The sequence below is a fragment of the Lampetra fluviatilis genome, chromosome 39 (genome assembly GCF_964198595.1).
Source record: "Lampetra fluviatilis chromosome 39, kcLamFluv1.1, whole genome shotgun sequence".
In the NCBI taxonomy this organism is placed as follows: domain Eukaryota; kingdom Metazoa; phylum Chordata; class Hyperoartia; order Petromyzontiformes; family Petromyzontidae; genus Lampetra; species Lampetra fluviatilis.
Genome location: NC_136313.1, coordinates 9,811,583 through 9,838,687, shown reverse-complemented (window position 1 = coordinate 9,838,687; position 27,105 = coordinate 9,811,583). Strand labels below are relative to the sequence as shown.

Genomic DNA, 27,105 nt, shown 5'->3' with positions numbered 1-27,105 from the left:
ATGGACACCCAGCGGATCTTAAACGCCGTCCACTGTGAAGCAAACGGCGCGAGGCTATCATTCACACAGCGGCGACGTTAACCACGGTGTCTTGCCGGATTCGAACCTTGGAAACCCCTTGAAGACAATCGCCACACACGACTTCGTTTGGTGCAACAAAATAACAATAATAATAATAATCCCGTGAGCAGAACATTCCTGGGGCGTGGGGCAGCGCCGTCGCCGCCGTCGTCTGCTTGCTGAACGCATTCCACGTCTGTCCACACGCCCATCAGCTGCCAATTTAACGCTCGTAACAACTAAATGAATAAGCCGGCGAATAAATGCAACGGAATACAAGTTATTTGGCCAGTGACACATTTGGCAATTGTCCCTGATCGGTGCGTTATGTGAAAGAAGAAAGTGCGTGGCTGTTAAGTAATTACGCTTGTGCGTGTGTATATAAGTGGAAATTGAAACCTGAGTTTCAACATCGCTTAAACATCCAGCTGAGTGATATTTTCCTCGAAGTTATTATGGCCCCAGTGACATTTGTAGCTTGAGCTGTTGTGTGTCTTTTAGCAGTCGAGACTGACCTTAAACACCCTCTTTGTGGATCTTTCACAGAGCCATTACGCGCGCACACAGCACGCGCACACTGTTTACTTGTGCTCCGTTTTGTGTGGTCTGCCAAGGCCACGAGTGTCATTACCGCACACAGGAAGCCAGTGTTTTCATCTCAGATGGTGTGCCTCGGATTTCAGGTGGTGGGTGTGTGTGTGTGGGGGGGAGCGGTGGTGTAGCGGTTAGCGCTACTCTATGAACCTGGTGGCCCGGGTTCGATTCTCACTCACGGCCAACACTGGTGACGATTATCTGAACCGGTCCCGGGCCTCCCCTAGGTCGACTCGGCCTCAAATGAGTACCTGGTACAGTGTGTAAACATCGCCACTGGGGAGGCAAAGGCGGTCGGGCGTGGTGCTGGCCACCCACCCCCTCGTGTACCGTTCCGGCCTTCATAGGTGCTCGCAAACAGCACTTGCCCCAACAGTCTATTTAGGTTATATCCTCAGGTGATGCATAAACCAGTCATCTCCGTCAATTAACCTATAACACCTGGGTCTGTCCCATGACCTGCCACAAGGCCTCAAAGTTTACCTAGCCTGGCACGGGTGCCGCTGTGACGTCACTATCAATTAGTAATGAATGGACATTGTGATAGTGGTGCTGCTGATGATGATTGCGATGGTGCTGCTGATGATGATTGCGATGGTGCTGCTGATGATTGTGATAGTGATGCTGCTGCTGACGATGATTGTGATGCTGCTGCTGGTGATTGCGATGGTGCTGCCGCTGTTGTGACGGCCACGGCGGGCGGCGTTGATGCTGTGGTCCCTCTTGCGCCCGCTCAGACATCGACGAGTGCCGGATCTCCCCGGACCTGTGCGGGCACGGTGCGTGCGTGAACACGCCCGGCAGCTTCGAGTGCGAGTGCTTCGAGGGCTACGAGAGCGGCTTCATGATGATGAAGAACTGCATGGGTATGCCCCTGTGCGCAGCACGCTATCACCCTCGGGGCGACGTCACACCGTCACGTTTCCCCTTCGATGTGTTATCGCTCCGCAAGCGCCAAAACAAACAAAAAATTATTAGTTTCTTCCTTTCCTGCAGAAACGTAAATTGTCGAGCTTAACGGCCGCTAAAATTTGTCCGTAGCAATTCCTCTTCCGCCGTAACGTTATGAGCGGGCTGCGCGGAGAACACGTGCACGCGCGGGGATCTTTCTTCTTACGGTGGGTACTGGCCGCCTAGAACTGGTACTGGCCGACTCGAACTGGTACTGGCTGCCTAGAACTGGTACTGGCAGCCTCGAACTGGTACTGGCAGCCTCGAACTGGTACTGGCTGCCTAGAACTGGTACTGGCAGCCTCGAACTGGTACTGGCAGCCTCGAACTGGTACTGGCTGCCTAGAACTGGTACTGGCTGCCTAGAACTGGTACTGGCAGCCTCGAACTGGTACTGGCTGCCTAGAACTGGTACTGGCCGACTCTAAGTGGTACTGGCAGCCTCGAACTGGTACTGGCTGCCTGGAACTGGTACTGGCTGCCTCGAACTGGTACTGGCCGACTCGAACTGGTACTGGCTGCCTCGAACTGGTACTGGCTGCCTCGAACTGGTACTGGCTGCCTCGAACTGGTACTGGCAGCCTCGAACTGGTACTGGCCGACTCGAACTGGTACTGGCAGCCTCGAACTGGTACTGGCTGCCTAGAACTGGTACTGGCCGACTCTAAGTGGTACTGGCAGCCTCGAACTGGTACTGGCTGCCTGGAACTGGTACTGGCTGCCTCGAACTGGTACTGGCCGACTCGAACTGGTACTGGCTGCCTCGAACTGGTACTGGCTGCCTCGAACTGGTACTGGCTGCCTCGAACTGGTACTGGCCGACTCGAATTGGTACTGGCTGCCTAGAACTGGTACTGGCTGCCTCGAACTGGTACTGGCTGCCTGGAACTGGTACTGGCTGCCTCGAACTGGTACTGGCCGACTCGAACTGGTACTGGCTGCCTCGAACTGGTACTGGCTGCCTCGAACTGGTACTGGCCGACTCGAACTGGTACTGGCCGCCTCGAACTGGTACTGGCCGCCTCGAACTGGTACTGGCCGCCTCGAACTGGTACTGGCTGCCTAGAACTGGTACTGGCCGACTCGAAGTGGTACTGGCCGCCTCGAACTGGTACTGGCCGCCTCGAACTGGTACTGGCCGCCTTGAACTGGTACTGGCAGCCTCGAACTGGTACTGGCCGACTCGAACTGGTACTGGCCGCCTCGAACTGGTATTGGCCGCCTCGAACTGGTACTGGCAGCCTCGAACTGGTACTGGCCGCCTAGAACTGGTACTGGCCGACTCGAAGTGGTACTGGCCGCCTAGAACTGGTACTGGCAGCCTCGAACTAGTACTGGCAGCCTCGAACTGGTACTGGCCGCCTAGAACTGCTACTGGCCGCCTCGAACTGGTACTGGCAGCCTCGAACTGGTACTGGCCGACTCGAAGTGGTACTGGCCGCCTAGAACTGGTACTGGCCGACTCGAACTGGTACTGGCAGCCTCGAACTGGTACTGGCAGCCTCGAACTGGTACTGGCCGCCTAGAACTGCTACTGGCCGCCTCGAACTGGTACTGGCAGCCTAGAACTGGTACTGGCAGCCTCGAACTGGTACTGGCCGCCTAGAACTGCTACTGGCCGCCTCGAACTGGTACTGGCCGCCTAGAACTGCTACTGGCCGCCTCGAACTGGTACTGGCAGCCTAGAACTGGTACTCGCAGCCTAGAACTGGTACTGGCTGTCTCAAACTGGTACTGGCCGCCTCGAACTGGTACTGGCAGCTTCGGACTGGTACTGGCAGCCTCGGAGTGTTCCCAGGGTCCTCGCGCGTGCGATGATCGTTTTTTTATAGTGTTACCAATCTGTCCCGTTTGGTGCCAATGGATAAGGAGGCAATCTAAACTTAACTTACATTTTTTTACAAATAATTTTACCAAGTAAGGCCCACTGAGCTATGTAGTTCCTTTTCAGAAGCGACCTGGCCATCACAAATGATAGCCCTGAACGAAGTGGCGTATCACGTAGAAATGTATAGCAGCCAAACGTTTTTAAATGTGCAGGGGAAAACCTGTAGAAAAATCCGCGCGGATCACGGGGCATGCAAACTCCAAATGATCGGAAAAATTAGTAAACACTGTCGTAGTGAGACGGTGTTCCATCTCACAAGGGATTCTCTGCGGGGGGGGGGGGGGGGGTTGGGAGGGATGGGAATATTATTTTTAACTTAGAAAAAAATCCGGCCCTGGAATATGATATTACAAAATCACTTGTCAAGGTATTTCAATCGGCCTCTTTATGCACAACTCAATGACACATCTGTTACACGCACGGCAAAGCGTGTTTGTCGCATGTCACTCACGTGAAAATGTTGACATTGGCAAAATCAAGTAGAAAAACTCGAACATAACGTATTAATTTTTTTCGTGCCAGCTCAGTGCTAAGTCACGGAATTCACCAATTCTCGTCGGGGTGCGTGTGTGCGCGCATGTGTGCGTGTATGTGTGTGCGCGTGTGCACTTGTGTGCGTGTGTTCGTGCACTTGTGTGCGTGTGTTTGTGCGCGCGTGTTTCCCTGCGTGGCAGACGTGGACGAGTGCGAGAGAGACCACTCGCTGTGCCGGGGAGGCACGTGCGTGAACACGGACGGCAGCTTCAAGTGCCTGTGCCCGCCGGGGCACGAGCTCACTCCAGACGGATTTGCCTGCGTTGGTAAACCACGCGCACGCATGCCCACGTTCGCGTACCCACGCACTCGTACCCACGCACTCGTACCCACGCACTCGTACCCACGCACTCGTACCCACGCACTCGTACCCACGTTCGCGTACTCACGTTCGCGTACCCACGCACTCGTACCCACGCACTCGTACCCACGTTCGCGTACCCACGCACTCGTACCCACGCACTCGTACCCACGTTCGCGTACCCACGCACTCGTACCCACGCACTCGTACCCACGCACTCGTACCCACGCACTCGTACCCACGCACTCGTACCCACGCACTCGTACCCACGCACTCGTACCCACGCACTCGTACCCACGCACTCGTACCCACGCACTCGTACCCACGCACTCGTACCCACGCACTCGTACCCACGCACTCGTACCCACGCACTCGTACCCACGCACTCGTACCCACGCACTCGTACCCACGCACTCGTACCCACGCACTCGTACCCACGCACTCGTACCCACGCACTCGTACCCACGCACTCGTACCCACGCACTCGTACCCACGCACTCGTACCCACGCACTCGTACCCACGCACTCGTACCCACGCACTCGTACCCACGCACTCGTACCCACGTATGCCCATAACGCCCCCGCCCATAACCCCTTCCCATTTACAATCCCATGCTGTCTCTTCCCAATTACAATCCCACTCTTTCCCAAGCATTCACAATCCCACGCCGATCCCTTCCCCATTCACAATCCCACGCCGATCCCTTCCCCATTCACAATCCCACGCTGTCCCTTCCCCAAGCCCACCCACTTGGAGCCGCTTCCTCTTGTGATCTGTGCCAAGCAGCCGCTGCTCTCCTCATTAACCATGTGCCTCTCGTTTAAACGCATCCAGATGTGGGGAGCGCAAGGTATGATGCGCGTGTGACGGCCGTGTTGACTGCGCACGCGACGATCCGCCCACCGAGGGCGACTGGCGCTCGATTCTTGATGCACGCATCGATTTAATAATTACGTTTTAACTCGTACAACTGTTTCACGATGCCACCGAATAGAGTGAACGGGACGGCGCGATACGAAACACGGCAAAATGATGAACAATATAAATGCGACGGTAAAAACATAAACCGAGGCAACAGATAATGAATTCTTGATTGAAACTGCTATCTCAGATCGTTGCGATTCATCGGATCGTGAGGTAGGGGTGAGTGACTGCGTGCCTGCTGAGCCCTGTACGTGCTGTTGTGAGTGTATACACACTCGTTTCACGGAGTTGGGCAATCACGTTACAAATTAGCGTGTATATTCATTTCATTTTAAACGTAAACGCTCCCACTGTCTTCTCTCTCTCTCTCTCGAGAGAGAGAGGATCCGTGCGCCCGTCCCTCCGGGGTCCGTGCGGGGCTGAGTTTCCTGCTCAGAGCCCAGTGTGGGGTCCTCCACTGATGGATGTGCCCCATCTTAGTGGGGGGAGGGGGCAGCTGTGGAGAGCACCCAGAGGACAAATTGATGCCCCGCTGGCGAGACCGGCGCTTACCCTAATTAACAGCGGAAGCCTGAACCTTGTTTGACCCCCATCCGCCTAATTTTCCTGGAAAGCCCTCCGCTCCTCTCGCAAACTCTCCGGTAGCTAATTACGCCGCGCTTTCCGACGACTCTTCACCCGGAGCGCTTCCCCCTGCCGGCAGCCCCCCTGCCGGCTCGCCGCCGACAATCAGCGGTCGGGTTGCACATGTGGGCGAAAGTCGTTTGCTGGAGGGCCCTGCGATCACGCGAACGCGTGTGCGCCTCGCCCCACCGTCCCGTGGCGACCGCCCCAGTGCCTGGACGCGGCAGGCGAGTGGCGGCCGCGTTTCGATCGCGATTATTCGTTGCCCCTTTATTTTTTCCTTCCTTCCTTCCCCACAGACGTGAACGAGTGTTCGCTGAGCGACAGCCTGTGCCGCAACGGGCGCTGCGTGAACATGGTGGGCACCTTCCAGTGCACGTGCAACCCGGGCTACCAGACCACGCGCGACCGCCAGGCGTGCGTCGGTACGTGCGTCCGCGCACGGAACACCGTCGTCATCCTAGACTCCCTCACCACCCGCTTTGCATGCAGCCCAAAGACTTGCGACCAAGTTGACTGACTGAGCTGACTCAGGGCGCCGGGAGCCGGTATCACGAAGTCGACTGACTGGACAGACGGCCGTTGCGTTCACGCCGAGCTCCTCGCCTCCTCTGCCAGAGGGCTGACCGCGCCGAGCGCGCCGGGAGCCGCGATCGCACCGGGGGGAGGGGCGGCGTCTCGCTCGAGGCATCGGCAGCCCGAAGATTGAGGACGTCAGAGGAGGCTGGGCGGTTTCGACAGTGGAACGCGGTCAAATGAGCGCACGGCTCAAAACAACAAGTGGCCGCCTGCTTTGTGCTCGTGTCCGCCCGCGCTCGCTCTCGTCGCGCCGCGTCGTTGTTCACGTTGCGTGCCCTCCCTCCCGCTGCGCAGACATTGACGAGTGCACCATCCAGAACGGAGGCTGCGACACGCACTGCGCCAACGCCGAGGGCAGCTACGAGTGCAGCTGCAACATGGGCTTCGCTCTGCTTCCCGACACGCGCACCTGTGCAGGTGAGGCCCCACACCGATTGGCCCGCACCGATCGCCCGGCTGCTCCGTCTGTATGGGATAGAGTGTTTCCCCCTCGCGTGAGTGGATTTTCTCCAGGTGCTCTGGTTTCCTCCCACCTGTAAACACTTTTTATTTGGCCTATAACACCTTAATAAACAGAGGACTGCAGAGCTTGCGCGATTGCTGCCCGTGTTTCTTCGCGCCTCCAAGTCGTTCTCTCCCTACGAGAGCGAGCGAACACTGTTGACATTATTATTCATAGTCAATTCATATCAATACGGAAGAAGAAGAATAAGAAAATTTGATCAAACGAGTGCAGACCCAGGTCCTACTTACCGCTGCTGCTGCTGTTGTTTTTATGTTCTGTAACATTAACGAATTTTTTTAAAACTACTTTTTATGTTTCATTTGTTGTCATTCCCCCGTGCCTCCGATCAAGCACGGTTGGCTATGTACGGTGCGTTGTCGACATCTGGTTGAAATCAACGGTTGCGTTGTCGCCCGTGATTGATTCTCGCCGCCTCCTCCTCCAGACATTGACGAGTGCGAGGACAGCCTGGACGTGTGCGAGGGCGGTCAGTGCACCAACGTCCCCGGCGACTACCGCTGCCTCTGCTACGACGGATTCATGGCCTCCATGGACATGAAGATCTGCCTGGGTGAGGCCGTCGTGTCCGTCCGCGCCTCTCTCCCCCTCCGTCGAGGGTCGTCCAGCTCGCGACCCTTGCTGGTCGCCGGGCCCCATAGACGGGGTCTTCGCCGGGGGAACGGACCCGAAGGACCGTAGCGAGGCCGTGACGAACGCGTTCGCGCGTTTCGGTTTTGCGAGTAAAGGAAAGAAATCGGCTGGAAATAAATCCGTCTCCTACGCGTTCCCGTGCCAGATTGTGTTCGGTTTCGTGAGCGGCTCGCTCCCTGTATTTGCAGCGGTTAAGAGGTCGCTGACTAAGCGTTAAAACGTGGCTCCCGCGTGCGCAACACAGCGAGGGGAAATCAGAGAAGTTCTGCGTGAGCTACAGAACAGGTCACGACCTCGGCCTACAGTAGCTCTTCCTCCACCCCGCTTACACCCGTTTCGTTCCACACGACGTGTGTATCCCGCCGCTGTGCGACACAACAGGATGTAGCTTCTTCATGGCGCAATCCGTGTACGATGACCGCGAGACTTGATGAGCCGGTGACCCCGATGCTGACCCTCGGCTCCCCGCCCCCTGTCCCCGCCCGACCTGGTTCGCAGATGTGAACGAGTGCGACCTCAACCCCAACATCTGCCTCTACGGCGACTGCGAGAACACGCGCGGCTCCTTCATCTGCCACTGCCAGAACGGGTTCCACGTGCGCAAAGGAACGTCGGGGTGCACGGGTGAGGCTCCTTCGCACTCCACGCACGTGACGTGCGTGCGTGTCGTGCGCCGTCGTAGGCCCATGGGTAATAAAGCAATCGGTAAAGCAACGAGTCGTCGTGTTTTCATCGCGTGAAAATAAAATGGCGTTTCGATCCGTCACACTGCTGGCACCACAGTGCGTATATGGAGGCCGCTCCCTTCCTTGCTGTAAAGAAACCCCACAGCATTTGTCTACGAAGCCGCGCCTCTGCTAAGACTCGGAAAGTCAAAACAGGCCCAGAAGTTTTGCCTGTTTAAACGATTGCTACTTGCAAAACATGTATTCAACAGGCCAATAGGCCGATGGACCAAAAACGCGATTGTGTTATTACGTGTCGAAGCGGATAACCGCCTCTCTCGCCTCCTCCCTTCCCCGGGCCTAGACGTGGACGAGTGCGAGATCGGAGCCCACAACTGCGACGTGAACGCCGAGTGCAGCAACGTGCTCGGAGGCTTCCGCTGCGTGTGCAACGACGGCTGGGATGGAGACGGGACGCGTTGTCACGGTGAGAACCCCCGAGACCGTGTGACCTCGTGACCCCGGAGACCTGCAGATCAGTCGATGGGGGCCATGCAGAGAATGGGGGGGGGGGGGGTGAATGGGGAACTTATCCCCAGGCCTCCCAACGAAAGGGAGCCCCACAACGGGCCTATCAGGGGGCCCCACGTGGCATTCTGCCCCGAGGCCTCCAGGCCTTGCTTCTCAGACCCAGCTCCTCGTGCAAAAGCACGCGCAGGTGTAAAGCAGGGGGCATTAGAAATGTAGCTGTAAACAAGTTTATATTCTGTATATTTGCAATTTTGTGTGCGTGTCATGGTTTTTTACCAGGGTAGTCCTCTGCGTGTGCGCATGTGTGTCGAAGTTTGATTCTCGCTCACTACCAACATCGGTGACGAATATCTGAACCGGTTCTGAGCCTTCCTTAGGTCGACTCGGCCTTAAATGATTACGTGGTGCGCCGTGTAAACATCCGCACCGACGAGGCAAAGGCCGGCGGCCGAGTGTGGTGCTGTCCACCCACCCCCTTGTGTACCGTGCCTTCATAGGTGCTACTCGCTAACAGCTAAAGGCTATATGGGGGATCTTTGCATCTATGTGATTGTATTCGTGCGTGTGTGTGCGCACGTGTGCACGTGCTCTACCGCAGACGTGGACGAGTGCGGCACCAACGGGACGCACAAGTGCAGCGCGAGCGCCGACTGCGTGAACACGCCGGGCTCGTTCCGCTGCGTGTGCAAGGACGGCTTCTCTGGGGACGGCCACTCCTGCTCAGGTCGGGCCTCCCGGCGCTCCACTCCCGATCGCCAATCCACCTGGGCCGCGAGCACCCTGGCCCGCTGCTTGCCTCTCTCCTTGGCTCTTGTGGCAGTTGATGTCCCCTCACAATGGCCTCTCCGCTTCTCGGTGTCCGCCGCGAGCGTCGTTCAACGGAGATAGCTTCCAGCCCGTCCGGCGCTTTGACGATTGACCTCCAGTCAGATCCTCTTGCACGAGGTCCCTCCAGAGTTCCCTCCGTCGCCATCCTGGTCAAGTCGCCTCCGAAATATTGTAGTTTCCCCGCACTGCACATTTGCCTGAATTAGTAGCCTCGATTTCTTTGTCAGGGCTTCCTTCCTCGTCCGTTGCATTGCTCTTCACACGGAAACGTTCAGAATTCTCTGGAAGGTTTTCCTTTTCCACGGCGGTGATTCTCCGCTCCCTCTTCACTGGGGGGTCGCTGCGCGTCGGAAAGTTCCGACGACGTCACAATGCCGGTACCGCTCTCCCCTCGCCCCCCTCCCCACCCCCCCCCCCCCCCGCGATCTAGACATGGACGAGTGTGCCGACAACGTGGACCTGTGCGAGAACGGGCAGTGTCTGAACGCGCCGGGCGGCTACCGCTGCGAGTGCGAGATGGGCTTCGCTCCCAGCGAAGACAGCAAGGCCTGCCAGGGTACGTCGTGCCGTCGCCCCCCCCCTCGCCCCCCTCTCCCCCTCGCCCCCCTCACCCCCCTCACCCCCTCGCCCCCCTCTCCCCCTCGCCCCCCTCACCCCCTCGCCCCCCTCACCCCCTCGCCCCCCTCACCCCCCTCGCCCCCTCGCCCCCCTCACCCCCTGGCCCCCCTCGCCCCCTCGCCCCCCTCACCCCCTCGCCCCCCTCTCCCCCTCGCCCCCCTCACCCCCTCGCCCCCCTCACCCCCCTCGCCCCCTCGCCCCCCTCACCCCCTGGCCCCCCTCGCCCCCTCACCCCCCTCACCCCCTCGCCCCCCGCGGGCCGAGTGCGGTGCTAGTGAGTGACTCTTCGTGCTAACCCCCCCTCTCCCCCCACCGCCCACCCCCCCCCCCCCCACAACAGACATCGACGAGTGCGCGTTCCACAACATCTGCGTGTTTGGCTCGTGCCAGAACCTGCCGGGGACGTTCCGCTGCGTGTGCGACGATGGCTACGAGCTGGACCACAGTGGAGGGAACTGCACCGGTGCGTCGGCACGGCACCGCCGGGTCCCCCGGCTCCGTCGTGCCACAATCACCCCTCCGCCCATCGTCGTTATTAAACCGGCGTCGTTATTAGACCGTCGTTTTTAAACCGTCGAAACTAGACTGTCGTTATTAAATCGGCGCCGTTATTAGACCGTTGTTATTAAACCGTCGTTACTAGACTGTCATTAAACCGGCGTCACTATTAGACCGTTGTTATTAAACCGTCGTTACTAGACTGTCGTTATTAAACCGGCATCGTTATTAGACCGTCGTTATTAAACCGTCGAAACTAGACTGTCGTTATTAAACCTGCGCCGTTATTAGACTGTTGTTATTAAACCGGGTTCGCAGGCGCAGCGAGCCGATGGGTTCACCGTCGATGGAGTACTCGCGCCTCTGAGTAGTTGCCCTCCCTCATCGAGACCGAGAGAATACCGTGCACATTACGAGTTGAAATACATTTTTTGTTATTGCCATCGATAACATTTATGAGAATACCAAAGAATATATAGCTCTGTGCCGGGGCCACCGAAGGATAGGTGCTCTCCACAAACAAGGCAGAGTAAGTTGGATTTTTCATCGAATTCAGGTTATTTCAGACTGTTCATCGTCGTCATTGTCATCATCGTTTTTAAAATGTCTGCATGCACATCATCATCGGGTGTCAAACAACACCTCGGACACCCCTCGCAGACGGGATGTTCCATCGCGAGGGATTTTTCTCGGTGAGATTTATATGGTGACAAAAGAAGAATCGGCTTCACCCTTGCTGGCAGTAACACAGTAGGTGTTCAGATGTTCAATCGCCACACAGACAACACCTATTGCAAGGGCATACAAAATAAGGCTGTCTCTGGTGTAGGCCAATCAGTTTCAAAGACATTGCATACAATATCAGAGAATGTTTGTTTGCATAAGCACGTGTGGTTAATGCAGACTTGATGCCTTGGAATCGGTGTGTGTTGTCTACTTGGTGTTTGAACATCTGAACACCTCCTGTGTTATTGCCAGAAAGGGTGAAGTCGATTGTTATTTTTTCATCATTTCGAAACTGGCAAAAAGGTCCAATAGATGTAATATATAAATATATATGTAAACTCTCCAGCCATGGCTAATCCGCTGCTGGATGAAGGCCTTCCCCCAGGCCGCCAGCTACCGCTCACGATCCTGCGGCGTAGCAATTCACCTGGTGCCTGCGCACGAGCTGATTCCATCGCTCTGCCTCCGATCGAAAACATGTTTAGTTTTTTGGAAGCGACACGCTGGATGAGCGATGTTTTCGGAGCACAGGGAACAACGGTGGCGCGCCCCCGATGTTCGTAGACGTAGCGCCGTGCTGGAGGCCGCTGTGCTCGGGTGCGGCTATGTGGGGAGCGGCGGCGCAGCAGCGGTTAGCGCGCCGAGTTCGATTCCCCGCTCACGGCCACCGCCGGTGGCGATTATCTGAATCGGTCCTGGGCCCCCTAGGTTGATTCGGCTTCGAAATGAGCACCTGGTACGACGTGTAAACATCGTTACTACGGAGACAAAGGCGGTCGAGTGTGGCGCTGGCCACCCGCCCCCTCGTGTGCCACAGTTGCCGGCCTTCATTGGTGCTCACTAATCAGCACTTGTCCCAACGGTCTGTTAAGGCTACACGGGGGATCTTCGTCTTATACGCCTCTGCGAGATCAGTCCAATGTTGTGCTTATTGTATGCAAACCACGGAGGCTCGTTAATTTGGAAAATCAAGTGAGCGCCAGGCTGTCCTGCGCGCGTGTGCGTGCGCCCGCTGTGACACCACGAGCAATGCAGCTGCGAGGGAATAGAGATCCAATTTTAACAAAATAGAAATGTTGAACTACGTTCACTGCGGCGCAATTAAACTTGCTGGGACTTCCTTTGATTAAATCGGTTGAATGGCGCGAGGAATTGTGCAGCAGTGCGCACGCTAAGGATGGGAGAAAAAAAAGCAATGAAATCGCAATTACGTTCAACTACAACTTGATTTATACGCAGTGCGCCGCGTGAATATTTCGCGAATGTTCCAGGCGGTGCTGTAGCGTCTTCGCGGTGGCCTCGCTGCGTGCGCGTGGCACGAATGCTAAACGTGCCAAACGTTTGAAGATTTGATTTGGCTCGCAGTAAGACGCGACGAAGGCTGCCTATTTTCCACTTAACACGAACACCGTGGACAAAATAACCGCCGGCAAAGAAATCACCCACCCACCGGTACCTGCAAATGAACCGGCTCCTACCGATCGTTTCTATATTCGAATTAACGACGTGCATTTCGCCTTGATGACGGCACGAGTTATGTTTGAGGTGACTCGAGGCTCTACCTTCTCCCACCCAACAGGGACATTTAAAGGCGCGAGCCACAGCAGTGCGAACGTGGCCGTGCAAACCAAAACTGTGAACCGTAAAGTTCAAGCCGCCGTGTTCTGCGTTCCTTCGACAGAGGATGACGGGCCGTAGAAAAACAATGACACCTACTTTCTATCCTAAAGCCCTCTCACCGTGGCTCGCCGACCTTGACATCGGCATTTTAGCTCCTAGATGTGTTGCTGCCATCATGCACAAGGATAGAGAGCAAGCCGGCTGAGGCGTTGCCTCGTAGAGTATCACGCAGCGAGTCCTCTACCCCCCCCCACCCCCCCCCGCTCTCCCCCGCCATCCGCTGACGGAGGACATTCTCCCGCTCGCAGATGTGAACGAGTGCGGGGACCCGGTGAACTGCATCAACGGCATCTGCGCAAACACGCCGGGCAGCTACATCTGCAACTGCCCGCCCGACTTTGAGCTCAACCCCACGGGCGTGGGCTGCGTCGGTGCGTACCGACGGGGCGGGTCGCTCCTCGCCGCGTGCTGGCCTCGCGTTTGTTTTTGCTCTGCACTTTTGACTTCTGTTCTTGTTTCCGGCCAGTTCCCGACGTGAGCAGTGGCGTTTTCGACGAGGCATAGGCCAGTGTTCTACGCTGACATTTTCAGAGGTGGGGGGGCCACTTTCGCCGATAAGACATCATCACAGCGTGAGGGCCGCCACACATTTGAAACCATTGGGGTTTAACAGCAGCACGACGATGACGGGGGCTGTCGTCACGTGCATTGTCGGGAGCCGCACGTCAGGGGCCGCACTAGAGGCCACCAGGGGGCCACCAGCGGCTCGCGGGCCTTGCAATGAAGAACGCTGCGGTAGACGAAGGCCGGACGGTGCAGCGATGACGACGGGCCTCCTCGTCGCGGACCGCGTGGCCCCCGGCGCTCGTCGCGCCGAAACGAGGCCAGGCTCGGCCACGCTCCCTCGGCCTCGCCGTGGACATCTGTGCTTTGTCATCCTTGGCCTCTGCCAAGTGTTTGTGATTTCGTTAATCGTTTTCACATACTTCTTCCCCCCAGATTCAGAATGCGTATGTTTTTTTTCATTTCACCACGTGACCGGGCTTGCGTGGCCTGTGATCAGTCAAGGAGATGCGTCCTAGGCGAGCGTGCAGGCATTCGTGTGCACATGTACGTCCTGACCTACTTTATAGTCGAGTCCGCCTGTCCACACTCGCACCTGGATATGAATTTGGCCCAGACCGTACAGCTGTGACACGCCAAACTTAAGCCTGCCTCTGTGTGCGTGCACGCACCTGCTTGTGATTGTGTAAGTGCAAAATATATAGGCGCTTGTGTACATGTGCAAGTGTACGTGCATTGTGTTGGTGCGAGGAGCGGTAGTGTAGCGAAAGTGTGGTTGTTCGTGCGCCAAGCTAGGAACACTGCTACCCGGGTTCGATTCCCGCTCACGACCGAAAAAAGTAATAGCGAATATCTTAACCGCTCCTGGGCCTCCCCTAGGTTAACGCAGCCTAAATTAAGTACCCGATGTGGTGTGTAAAACATCAGATCTGGGGAAACAAAGTGGCCGGACTTGGCTTTGGCCACACCACCGCTTCCTACGCCATTGCGGCCTTCATAGGCGCTCCTTGACAGCACCTGCCCCAGCAGTCTGTTCAAGGCTAAATACGGGGATCTTCGTCCTTGTGCCACAGACACGCGTGTGGGAAGCTGCTTCTTTGAGCCGGAGCCGCGAGGCGACGGGGGGTTCAGCTGCAGCGCGGAGATTGGCGTCGGGGTGACGCGCGCCTCCTGCTGCTGCTCGCTCGGACGCGCCTGGGGAAACCCCTGCGAGATCTGCCCAGTCTCCAGCACAGGTCAGAGGGCACGAGCTCATGGGTCCGGCCTCCCACGTGTAAAGGGGCCTTACAGACAGGCTTTGTTCCTGCTCACAGTGCTTCCTGTGACCCTCCTCAATGCTGCTGCTGCTGCATTCCACAGATGAGTACAAGACCCTGTGTCCCGGAGGAGAGGGCTTCAGGCCAAATCCAATCACAGTGATCCTGGAAGGTAACACTTATTCTACGTTTACATTTAACATGCCTTGGACAGAAGTTGGCCGGGTGGCCCAATGAGGCTACTACTTTGTCAGAGACTGAGCCGGTGCCACATGAGATCCTTGCTTTGAATTTGGATCTCAGCCATCACTGTGAATAAGAGGTGGAAGGTTGACCAGGTTGGGTCAGAGGTCACAAACGCTGGGATGCTGACCTAGTTGGCACCGCTGAGATCCGAGGTTCGCTGGGATCCTAGCTGAGTTGGAACCACTGGGATCCTGGCTGAGAAGGCACCGCTGAGATTCTGGGTTCCCTGAGATCCTGGCTGAGTCATCACCGCTGAGATTCTGGGTTCCCTGAGATCCTGGCTGAGTTGGCACCGCTGAGATCCTGGCTGAGAAGGCACCGCTGAGATTCTGGGATTCGAATTGCAGGCAGCTGCTGCCTGTGATTAAACCAGTCCTCAAGTGTAGTGAGTTGATGGCCTCAGCCCCGTCACCAACGACTACACAAAAAATACCCCATTACGTTCAGTTCAAGTTGGTTGACTTCCATCTCTGGCAATGCTAAATTTGGTGTTTTTTGACGTATGCGGTGGGTTTGTTGAAGAGATTATATAAAAGTTTGGTGTCCCTGGTCGTGATGATGAAGGCCAAGGGCCCACAGAGACGTTCAGCTGCGCAAATTCCAAATTTGGAATTTTCTTCTCCTCCTGCCACGGCGCCAAGGGAACCAACGGAGTTAAATTGGGAGACGGAAAATTAGTTTTTGTTGCAGCTGCAATTAAATTCTTCGTAAATATAATTTATACGGGACTATATTTGTATGATGGCCGCACTGCAGCAAAGACAGATACGTTACGGACTACAGGGCTGCTATCACAGATTGCGATTCGAACTCCGCTTTGCTTCACTTTCATAGTACGTGATGTTACTTAGCGAGGCCAATTTCGAGATGCCTGACGCTTCACACAGCTGTTGCTATGATTCGTTGTTGCCCGTGTGAAGGTGCCACTTGTGTGTGTTGTATTTATGTTGAACTTCTTTCGCACCGCACGTAGCCACCGCACGTAGCCAACTAAGATCATGCGGGGAAGGACAACAAGTGGTCGCGCAGCAGTTAGCGCACTCCGCTACGAACCCAGTCACCCGAATTCCCTTCCCGCTCACGGCCAAAGAATAGTGGCGAATATCTGAACGTGTCCTGTGCCTCCCCTAGGTCGACTCTGCCTTAATTGAGTACCTGGCACGTTGCGTAAACATCAGCACTGGGGAGACAAAGGTGGCCGGACGTGGCGCTGGCCACCCACCCCCTCATGCGCCGTGCCGGCCTTCATAGGTGCTCGCTAACAGCACTTGCCCCAACAAGTTGTTCCAAGGCTATACGGGGGATCTCTGCCTTTGTGTGTGTGTGTGTGCGCCATCCGTGCAGACATCGACGAGTGCCAGGAGCTGCCAGGGCTGTGCCAGGGTGGGAACTGCGTGAACACGTTTGGAACGTATATGTGCGTGTGCCCGCCTGGGTACTTCCGGAACGAGCGCATCTGCGAGGGTGCGTACCGCGCGTTGCCGCCCTGCTTGTGCGCCCATCCCGCGCCCGTCCCGCGCAATCTCTCGGCTCGTGCGTTTCGACCGAACTCCCGGGCGTGAAGGGAGATCATAAAACGAGCGAGCGCCAACGTAATCGGTCCTCGCTTGTGCGGCACGCTGACCCTAGACTCCGGTGGTAAGGATCCGGTGTATCGTGCACCGATTTGTTAACACTCACGGAACTCGCTAGGCCACTGAACAGCCGAGAAAGCCATGCTATAAGCTGAAATTAAGCTATTTTATTTACCAACTAAAGCCCACTGAGCTATTAGTTATTTTTCAGAGGCGACCTGGCCACACATAAGTGGCTTATATCTTCATCACGTAATCTAAACGCGTGTTGATTCTAAATGTGTTGGGTGGCAATACCGCAGGGACCCGGAGAAAATCCACATTACCACCACGGGGAAAGAAAACACGCGGACTCCAAATATACAACAGGCATCGCCAGGGTCCAGGATTGAACCCACGACTTGCTGCGTACCAGGAGGGATATGATACCTCACCATATCGGTGCTCCAATAAGTGGGCAGTATAGCAAGTGGGTTCTTGAATCCATTTGTGTTGAACCTTTGGAGAGGCCATGTTGCATTCTCTCCGGGTTCTCCAGTTTCCTCCCAAATAAACTAAAAACGAGACGAAACTATTTCTATCTTACCAGTTAAGGCCCACTGAGCTATACAGCCATTTTTCAGAAGTGCCATGGCCGCAAATGATAGCTCAACGAAGTGGCTTATTATCACGTGGAAATTTATAGCAGCCAAAATACGCTAAATGCACGTTCATTCTAAATGTGGAGGGAAAAACAAAAGAAAGGTGTCAGGGTCGGGATCGAACCCACGACCTCCTGCCTACCGGGAGGTAACACCCCGCCAACGCGGTGCCGCAAATCGCAAATAAAAATGGAGATGGAATTGACTAAGCTCCCTCCACCCGCCCTGCCGTTCCCATTGAGTTGAGGGCCCCCCGGAAAATAAAAAATGTTGAGACTTAAGTGACGCTTTCTAAGCTCAATACAGGATATTATCATTTTTGTTACACAACCGCTCGCGTATTTCAACGCACCCCCCTCTAAGCGTCCGCCCGAGGCTGCACGCCGTAATCTCCGTCCTTCTCGCTTGTCGGAGGCAGACATCGACGAGTGCTCGCGGAGCCCCGGCGTGTGCGGCCCGGGCACGTGCTACAACACGCTGGGCAACTACACCTGCGTGTGCCCCTCCGACTACGTGCAGGTGCACGGAGGCAACAGCTGCATGGGTAAGAGTCGGCCACTGCGAGCGCCGGAGGGTCGGTTCGTCCGCTTCTTGTGTCTACGTGCGAGGGTGGGGGAGCTGTCCGCAGCTGAGTTCCAGAAAATAGGCCACCCCCCCCCCCCCCCGGAGAAGGGTTGGGGTTTGATGCCCCGAGATAAAATATTCAATGGGATACTAAACCACCTTGTGCATGGCTATATGACTAGAGTGGGTGTCTGTTATTTGCTTCGCGTGCGTGTGTGTGTGTGGGTCTCTGTTGTTGTGCGTGTGGGGAGCGGTAGTGCAGCGGTTAGCGCACTGCACTATGAACCCAGCAACCCGAGTTGGAATCCTGCTCACGACTAACAGTGCCAGGGAATATCTGAACCGGAACAAGGACCTGGTGTGATGTGTTAACATCGTCACTGGGGACACAAAGGGGGCCAGGCATGGGGCTGACCACCCACATTTCATGCCGGCCTTCATAGGTGCTGCTCGAGAACAAGCACTTGCCTCAATAATCTGTTAAAGACTATACGGGGGATCTTTGTCTTTGCGTGCACGCGTAACGGGGAGTGGAGGGGGTTAATTGGTTCACGCACTGCCATGGATAATGCCGATGTCTTGGGGGGCCACCTTACCCAGGTGAACCTCCGCCTTCAACGAGGAGCCGGCGTGGTGTGTAACCTTCAGCACAAGCGGTGGCCATCCGTGCCGCCCGCTCCCGTGGACTGATGGCTTTAATTGTCGCTCACGAACACTTTCGCCAGCAGCCTTTGCGGTTAAAGAGTGGGCGGCCAGATGATTGTCTTGCCATGGGTGGGAAAGTGGTGATACAGTTGTGTGCACACACTGTGCTACTGTAGTCCTATCGGTTGGAAAACCGATATCTCAGCCTGTTTGGGGCCTCCAGAACAGGCTGCTCTAAGTTTTGTTTGCTCGGCAATAACTCGAGTTGCGTACTTTGATGCACGCCCCGCCGTTGCGTGCAGACATGCGCAAGAGCTTCTGCTACAAGAGCTACAATGAGACGTGCGAGGGGGAGCTGCCCTATAACCTCACCAAGAAGATGTGCTGCTGCTCCTACAACGTGGGCAAGGCCTGGAATAAGCCGTGCGAGGCCTGCCCCGCCCCGGCCACCGGTAACGCGACGCACCCATCCAGGCTCTCCTCTCTTGAGGTCTCACCCGGTTAAGCAAAATACGCTTGAAACTTTGTCACGGACGCGCACCTGCGCACACCCGTGTGGGACCCGAGCCTCCGCCGGCTTTGCTGCGGTTGGACCACCCTGACTACCCTCGGCAATCGCTGCCAAACTTGGCTCGCCGTCAGATTAAATTTTTTCCCGCTGAAGTCAGGTTCGGGTAAAATTCGACGAACTGAAATGGAATTGTTTTGTTTTAATAGAAGGAATTCTGAGAAGCCGATATTACACAGGCCAAGGATTAGACTTGGGGTCCGTTGGGAGACGTATATCGGGGTAGGAGCTCCGGGAGAGACGCGCTCGGAATCTCTGGGTCCGACCCTGCCCATGATGCAGGGTCCCGGTTGGTTTGTTTCGTGAAATCGGTCTCTGGCATTGCTTAACGGGTGAGAACGAACGAGGTGGGATGGAGCCACTTGCTGCTGCTGCTGCTGTTGTTGTTGGTGTCCCCCCACCCCGCCCCACGCTGGGTGTTATCGTGGCGGCGATTGTGGCGCGGTGCCCGTTTGTTTTGGCGCCCGCATGCGCGCCGTCGAGGCCGCCGGCGCGTCGGCAAGGGGGGAGCCGCTCGCTCCTGCCAAGAAAACGTCCCGCGGACGTCCCGCGGACGTTTCAATGGCGGCGTAATGGGAGCTGACGCGAAAAAAAATCCAAACTTTCACCGCGCGTCGTTGCTCTCCCCAGCCTGCGTTTGTCCTCGGCGCGTACTTCTCCATGAAATGTGGAAGAAAATCGAAAACTACTTTTGTCGTCGTTGTTGTTGTTGTCGGGGGTCTGCGCCAAGAGGGACGAATGGAGAGAGAAGGAAAACAAAACCGACCCCTAAACAACGTGCAAGCAACATTTATTCACGAGTCTTGCCAATGTGGTCGTGCGTCGTCGCTTCTGTCTTGCAGCGGGGTACACGCAGCTGTGCGGAAACCAGCTGCCCGGCTTCATCATTGACATCCACACGGGCAAGGCGGTCGGTAAGTCCCGCACGTGGATAGAGCCCCGTGTTGCCCCTGGCCGTGTGTGTGCGTGGGGCGGATGGTCAGCGGCGTGGGGAGCGGCAGTGTGGTTCGCTACAAACCCAGTGACCCGAGATCGATTCCCTGCTCGTGACCCACAGCAGAGGTGAAATATTTGAACCCATCCTGAGCCATCCCCCCCACCTCTAGGCTGACTCAGCCTTAAATGAGTAGCCGGTGTGAAGTGTAAATATCAGCATTGGGGAGACAAAGGCGGTCGGTGCCGGCCACCCACCCCCTCGTGTGCCATGCCAGCCTTCGTAGGGGATCCGCTAACAACCCTGCTCCCAACAGTCCATTCCCACAGTCTGCGCAGGCTATACGGGGGATCTTTGTCTTTGTTCATGGGTGATCCTGGTGATGTACATTGAATTCGTGGCCATCAACTCCCAATTAGCGTCCGCACAATCTTGTGTATACCCCTCAGGTGGATTCAGCCTTAAATGAGTACCCGGTGCGATGTGTGAACCTCGGTGCCGGGGGAACAACAAATGTGTCGTGTGCCGACCGCACGACTCCACTCGTGCCGTGCCAGGTGCTCCTGGCGGGCGCGCCGTATTGCGGCGAGGGTTGGCGGATCACGCTCGCCAAAGTCCCCCCGCCTCCCGCCCTGCCCGCGGGCGCTGTGGCCAGGGTGCGAAGGCGGAGCGAGCGAGTGGGTTCAGTTCCGTCCGTGACGGGGGCATCGTTGCGTTGCTCACCCCGCGCACCCGTGGGGTTTTCTTCCGCGCTTCCTCCGACGCGTGTAAAGAACTGTGCCATGAACGGAGTTGGCCAAAAGTCTCAATGTAGGACACCAGAGCTCAGGCAATTATTAGCGCCGGTTTTGGCTGCCTCTGGGTCGTTCTGTACTCTGGCTGAATGGAAACTGTGATCGTTATGAATTCTAAACGATTATTATTATTTTGTTAGACTGAAGCGGAATGTTTGTGGGTGCGTCATTGAGTATGGGGCGATGAATCTCTTCTTCACCCAAATCTGTTAACAGACAACAAATTACGCCGCATCAAAGGGCATCTCGTCTGGCTTAGCTGCCATTGTGACCCCACCACCACCACCACTTGTGGGTGATCGGCAGCTGTGCTTCTTCTCGTGTGCCTGCGTGCTTCTATCCATTGTCGTTCTTGGCCTGCTTGCTTGGAGGTGTTGTTTGCTTTCATGGTTATAATGATGATCACGATGATGATCACTATGATGATGATGATCACGATGATGATCACTATGATGATGATGATCACGATGATGACAATGATAACGATAAAGATGACGATGATAAAAATGATAATGACGACAATAATGACGACGATGACGACGATGATGACGTCGATGATGACGATGATAAAGATGACAATGATGATACAAATAATGACGATGATAACAACGATAATGACGACGATGATGACGATGATCACGAGTGCGTGCCGGTGACCTGCAGACATCGACGAATGCCGGGAGATCCCCGGGGTGTGTGCCAACGGCGTGTGCATCAATCAGCTGGGCAGCTTCCGTTGCGAGTGTCCCATGGGCTTCAGCTACAGCGATCAGCTGCTCATCTGCGAAGGTCGGTCGCCTGCCCCGACCCACGCTCGCCACACGTCATCACCGCCATCGTCGCACTACCCATTCACCCGCTCGGCACCCGACACCGCACGTCGTGTAAATACCCAGCAGACCGCATGGATGTTGACTTCCTGGCGCCCCTAAATAAATTCCGGCCAGGTAAGGCTCTGCGGCAGAGGGAGCGCGCTTCGCAATTTGCGACTTCAAAGCCCGATTGGCGGTAGACCAGGCTCGCCGTCCCTCCGGGGTCGCTAAGAGAAGTACCACTTTGTGGGGCAGTGAGCACACACACACACACCCCAAGTGCAGTCGAAACGTCTGTGGCGTTGGTGCATTGCCGGTGGCGTCGTCAGCGTGGCAAGGGCCGGGGGGGGTTGGGCGGGGGGCTGCCCCGGGCGCCCGGCCCGACGGAGGAGCCCCCCGAACGAGGAGTCAGATTGCTGGAGACAAATAAAGCAGTGACAGCAGCAAGACTTTACAGTGCTGCTTTAATGCTTTAATGCACGTTTCCCAGACGCGTGAAAACGTCGCTTAATTTTAATCCTCGCCGATGCCGCCGTTTTACATCGCGCCCGCCCCCCCCCGCCCCCCCTGCCTTCCCACCCGCTCCCCCCCCCGCCCCCCCCCCTGCCCCCCCCGCCCCCCCCCGCCCTCCCCGCTCTCCCCATCGCAGACATCGACGAGTGCGTGAACGGCGACACGCTGTGCCAGCGCAACGCGGACTGCATCAACATCCCGGGCGGCTACCGCTGCGAGTGCGGCGCCGGCTACAAGCTCTCCCCTGCGGGCGCCTGCATCGGTGAGGAAGGGAGAGCCGGCGCTCCGCTCACGGGCACCGCGCTCCGCTCACGGGCACCGCGCTCCGCTCGCGACTCGCGTCAAGGACTTCCCGCCCCCCGTGCCCTCGGTGGCCCGTGGCCGTGGCACGAGCGGGCGACGAGGTGGGGAGAGCCGGGCGGCTCGGGGAGGTGCAGTGCCACGTCGCAGCGTTGCGAGCCCGGGCGCGGTTCACGCTCCGGGTTTGCGCGCCCCGACGCACTTTCCCACGGGGGCCCTTGGCGGCCGACGAGGTGGGCTCGGAGCTCGGCGTCAAGGTGCTGAAACGATGCCTTGGCGTATGATGGATGGGCTTCTTGCCGTGTGAACGTGTAAAGAGTCGGAGCCGCACACTTTTATCCGGGCCGACGCTGGAACCAGCCGTGATGTAAACTTGAAACTATTTATTTTATATTTTTAACAGGTAAGGCCCGCTGAGCTCTCTGGCTCTTCTTCCAAAGCGCCCTGGCTATCACAAATGATAGCTGAACGAAGTAGCTTATCGCGTGGAAATTTATATCAGCCAAATGCTCTAAATGCGTGATGTTGATTATAAATGTGGGGGGAAGAACCGGAGGACTCGGAGAAAAATCCACGAGACCACTGGGAGAGAGAGAGAGAGACGCAAACTCCAAATATACAACAGCAGGCGTCAGGGTCGGGATCGAACCCACGACCTCCTGTATACCAGGTGAAGTAGTTAACGTGGCTCCATGGGGTCAATACAGAAACAGGAATGGGCAGTGAATGTCGTCGTCCCCAGCTTGGATCGCCTTCAGGGCCCCCTCCTCGTTAAAGATTCACTGCGGAAAACCACTTCCATACGCCCACGGGGGCAAGGGAAACGTTCCAATACGAAATAAAAAAATTTTTAACGCAATAAAGCTGACCAGTCACCACGACTTTCCCAAATGGGCTATCGTAGCATTGAGGATTTGTTTCCTTACACTGACGATGTTGAGCCTGTGCCGTTGTCTGTGTGTGTGTGGCGTGGAAGGGTGGCACAGCGGTTAGCACACCGCACTACAAACCCAGCGACCCAGGTTTCCAAGTTTCCACTCGCGGCCGATATCTGAACCAGTACTGGGCCTCCGCTAGGTCAACTCAGCCTCAAATGAGTAACCGGCGCGGTGTTTCAACATCAGCACCGGGGGGACAAAGGCGGCCGGGCGTGGTGCTGATCGCCCACTCGTGCGTCGTGCCGGCCTCCGTCGGCGCTACTCGCTAACGGCACTTGCTCCAACGGCCTGTTGAAGGCCACGTGGTGGGGGGTGCTGGATCTTTGTCCTTTGTCTGTGTGGGGCAGATCGCAACGAGTGCAGCGAGATCCCCAACGTGTGCAGCCACGGCGAGTGCGTGGACACCCGCGGGAGCTACCGCTGCCACTGCCACAACGGCTTCAAGGGGACGGACGACAGCACCATGTGCATGGGTAACCACCGCCACCACCATCGCCGCCATCGCCACCTTCACCACCATCGCCGCCGCCACCACCTCCGCTACCGCCACCACCGCTGCCACCACCGCCGCTACCGCCACCATCACCAACGCCATCACCACCACCGCCGCGGCCGCAACCACCGCCACCGCCAGAACTCCATTCTGCGTCTCCTCGTATAAATCACGCGATATGTACTTCGTCAGCCAGCTGGCCTTCCAGACCAACATTACCAGGCACCATTTGTTTAAGCAATCGAACTTGGCCGTCGCGATCGCCAGCAACGAAGTTGCTCTACGTCTGCTACTCGTCATGTGCTCGCAGGCGGTTGTGCGCTGGCTTTCCTGCGCTACGCTGCCGTTGTTGGCGCCGACTTCCACTCGACTGCTTCCTCGCTTGCGCTCTGTGGTTATTTATTTATTTATTATTTGCTCTTTTTTGTGGTTGTTGCTCTGGCTGATTGCGGCGAGCCGGGTCAGGAGTCAAGAGATTGACCCTCCCTGCCACCCGTCTCTCTCTGTCTGTCTCTCTATGTCTGTCTGTCTCTCTATGTCTGTCTCTCTGTATGTCTGTCTGTCTGTCTCTCTGTCTGTCTCTCTCTGTCTGTCTCTCTGTCTCTCTGTCTGTCTCTCTCTCTCTGTCTCTCTGTCTGTCTCTCTGTCTCTCTGTCTCTCTCTCTCTCTCTGTCTCTCTCTCTGTCTGTCTCTCTGTCTGTCTCTCTCTCTCTGTCTGTCTCTCTATGTCTGTCTCTCTGTATGTCTGTCTGTCTCTCTCTCTGTCTGTCTCTCTGTCTGTCTCTGTCTCTCTGTCTGTTTCTTTCTCTGTCTCTCTCTCTCTCTGTCTGTCTCTCTGTCTCTCTGTCTGTCTCTCTCTCTCTGTCTCTCTCTCTGTCTCTCTGTCTCTCTCTCGCCCCCGTTAGACATCGACGAGTGTGAGCGCCAGCCGTGCGGTAACGGCACCTGCCGCAACACGGTGGGATCCTACAACTGCCTCTGCTTCCCCGGCTTCGAGCTCACGCACAACAACGACTGCATCGGTAAACAACCCCCCACCCCACGGCACGTTAGCGTGGCGATGTTTCTTACTATAGAGGTCGACTTGGACTCAAATGAGTACCTTGGGTTGTGGTGTGCAGTAAACATCGACACTCGGGAGACAAAGGCGGCTGGGCACGGCGCTGGCCACCTCACCCCTTCTGTGCTGTCATGAGGTGCTCGCTAACAGCACTTGGCCCGACAGTCTGTCCAGGCTAAACGGGGGATCTTTATTCTAGTTTTGTATAGATATCCTCTAGGCTGACTCGGCCTTAAATGAGTAGCTGGTGCAGTGTGTAAGTATCAGCACAGGAGGCGAAGGCGGCGTGGCGTGGTGTTGGCCACCCACCCCCCTCGTGAGCAGTGCTGCTCTGCACAGGTGCCACTCGCTAACAGCACGTGGCCCAACAGTGGTGTGGGGCGGTGCGACGCGGTGTGACGTGGCGTGACGTGGCGTGGTGTGACGTGGTGTGACGTGGCGTGGTGTGGTGTGACGCGGTGTGACGTGGCGTGGTGTGACGTGGCATGACGTGACATGGTGTGACGTGACATGACGTGGCGTGGTGTGACGTGGTGTGACGTGGCGTGGTGTGACGTGGCGTGGTGTGGTGTGACGCGGTGTGACGTGGCGTGGTGTGACGTGGCTGTGGTGTGACGTGGTGTGGTGTGACGTGGTGTGACGTGGCGTGGTGTGACGTGTTGTGATGTGGTGCGGTGTGGCGTGCAGACATCGACGAGTGCTCTGCGCCGAGCTCCCAGGTGTGCCGCAGCGGCCGCTGCTTCAACTCCATCGGCTCCTTCCGCTGCCTGTGCCAGGACGGCTACGAGCTCAGCGCCGACAACAAGCACTGCGTCGGTACGCGGCGACGCGGCGCGGGCCTGGCGGGAAGGTCGTGCACGCGCGATCGTCGTCAGCTACCATCATCGTTAGTGGGGAGGGAGGTCTAATTAAAACTCGCAGAGCGTCCGTTTCTTGCCTTCTCTCCGCAAGGAGATGTCGTGTCGGTAACGTCGAGCGGTCCGAAAGGGCCATGGCTCACGCGTGTCCGCACCCCCCCCACCGCGTCCGCTCTCACGCTCCCTGCAGACATTAACGAGTGCGTGGCCGATCCCACCACCTGCTACCCGGGGGTCTGCCAGAACATGGACGGCTCCTTCCGCTGCATGTGCCCCCCGGGCTACGAGGTCAAGAACGACCACTGCGTCGGTAAGTCCTCGACCGTCGCCGGAACCACGCCATCGGCGTCGTTGTAAATTATTGTGATTAAAAATAAATCGCGATGGCTTTTCCCGACGATCGTCGCTCCGCCTTATTCCCCTCCTTCCCTCGCCACCTCCCCCTCCTGCTCCGCCCTCTCCACCACGCGCGCCGCCGCAGACCTCAACGAGTGCCTGGTGGTGCCCAACACGTGCCTGTTCGGCGCGTGCACCAACACGCCGGGGAGCTTCCGCTGCGACTGTCCGCCCGGCTTCATGCTGTCGCAGAACGGGCGCCGCTGTTTCGGTGAGAAGACTCCCGCGGCGCCGCCGGCACGCGGCTCGAATGGCGCGACGCCGACGGGTTACAGCGCGATTGCGGCGCCAGCCATACCAGCAGCGTTGCCATTGATTACCGTGCGGGCGGTACACCAAGCTCGCTCCACCATTGGCACAGCACGAAGACCTGCCATCGCCATCACCACCGCCATCGCCACCACCGCCACCGCCATCGCCACCACCGCCATCACCACCACCGCCATCACCGCCATCACCACCGCTACCACCGCCACCACCGCCACCGCCACCACCGCCACCACCGCCATCACCTCTACCGCCATCACCGCTATCACCACCGCTACCACCGCCATCGCCACCACCGCCACCGCCACCACCGCCATCGCCACCACCGCCACCACCGCCACCGCCACCACCGCCACCGCCACCACCGCCACCACCGCCACCGCCACCACCGCCACCACCGCCACCGCCACCACCGCCACCACCGCCACTGCCACCACCGCCGCCGCCATCGCCACCACCGCCACCACCACCACCACCACCACCGCCACCACCGCCACCACCGCCACCACCGCCACCGCCATCGCCACCACCGCCACCACCACCACCGCCACCACCGCCACCACCACCGCCACCACCACCGCCACC

The 27,105-nt window shown here is 57.2% G+C and overlaps 1 protein-coding gene across 1 annotated transcript in view; it reads left to right on the top strand.

Moving 5' to 3' along the window:
- The window catches only part of FBN2 (fibrillin 2), a 128,088-nt gene that overhangs the window by 82,816 nt on the left and 18,167 nt on the right, over window positions 1–27,105 (top strand). The window contains exons 26-49 of the mRNA XM_078874680.1: window positions 1,392–1,520; window positions 4,168–4,293; window positions 6,177–6,302; window positions 6,751–6,873; window positions 7,407–7,532; window positions 8,111–8,236; window positions 8,642–8,764; window positions 9,407–9,532; window positions 10,067–10,192; window positions 10,595–10,717; window positions 13,407–13,529; window positions 14,736–14,897; window positions 15,022–15,090; window positions 16,509–16,628; window positions 17,798–17,923; window positions 18,891–19,040; window positions 19,999–20,070; window positions 21,548–21,673; window positions 22,346–22,471; window positions 23,795–23,920; window positions 24,846–24,962; window positions 25,688–25,816; window positions 26,048–26,167; window positions 26,339–26,464. Coding sequence (XP_078730806.1) covers window positions 1,392–1,520; window positions 4,168–4,293; window positions 6,177–6,302; window positions 6,751–6,873; window positions 7,407–7,532; window positions 8,111–8,236; window positions 8,642–8,764; window positions 9,407–9,532; window positions 10,067–10,192; window positions 10,595–10,717; window positions 13,407–13,529; window positions 14,736–14,897; window positions 15,022–15,090; window positions 16,509–16,628; window positions 17,798–17,923; window positions 18,891–19,040; window positions 19,999–20,070; window positions 21,548–21,673; window positions 22,346–22,471; window positions 23,795–23,920; window positions 24,846–24,962; window positions 25,688–25,816; window positions 26,048–26,167; window positions 26,339–26,464 — 2,946 coding nt within the window. The remainder of the gene's footprint in view (window positions 1–1,391; window positions 1,521–4,167; window positions 4,294–6,176; window positions 6,303–6,750; window positions 6,874–7,406; window positions 7,533–8,110; window positions 8,237–8,641; window positions 8,765–9,406; window positions 9,533–10,066; window positions 10,193–10,594; window positions 10,718–13,406; window positions 13,530–14,735; window positions 14,898–15,021; window positions 15,091–16,508; window positions 16,629–17,797; window positions 17,924–18,890; window positions 19,041–19,998; window positions 20,071–21,547; window positions 21,674–22,345; window positions 22,472–23,794; window positions 23,921–24,845; window positions 24,963–25,687; window positions 25,817–26,047; window positions 26,168–26,338; window positions 26,465–27,105) is intronic.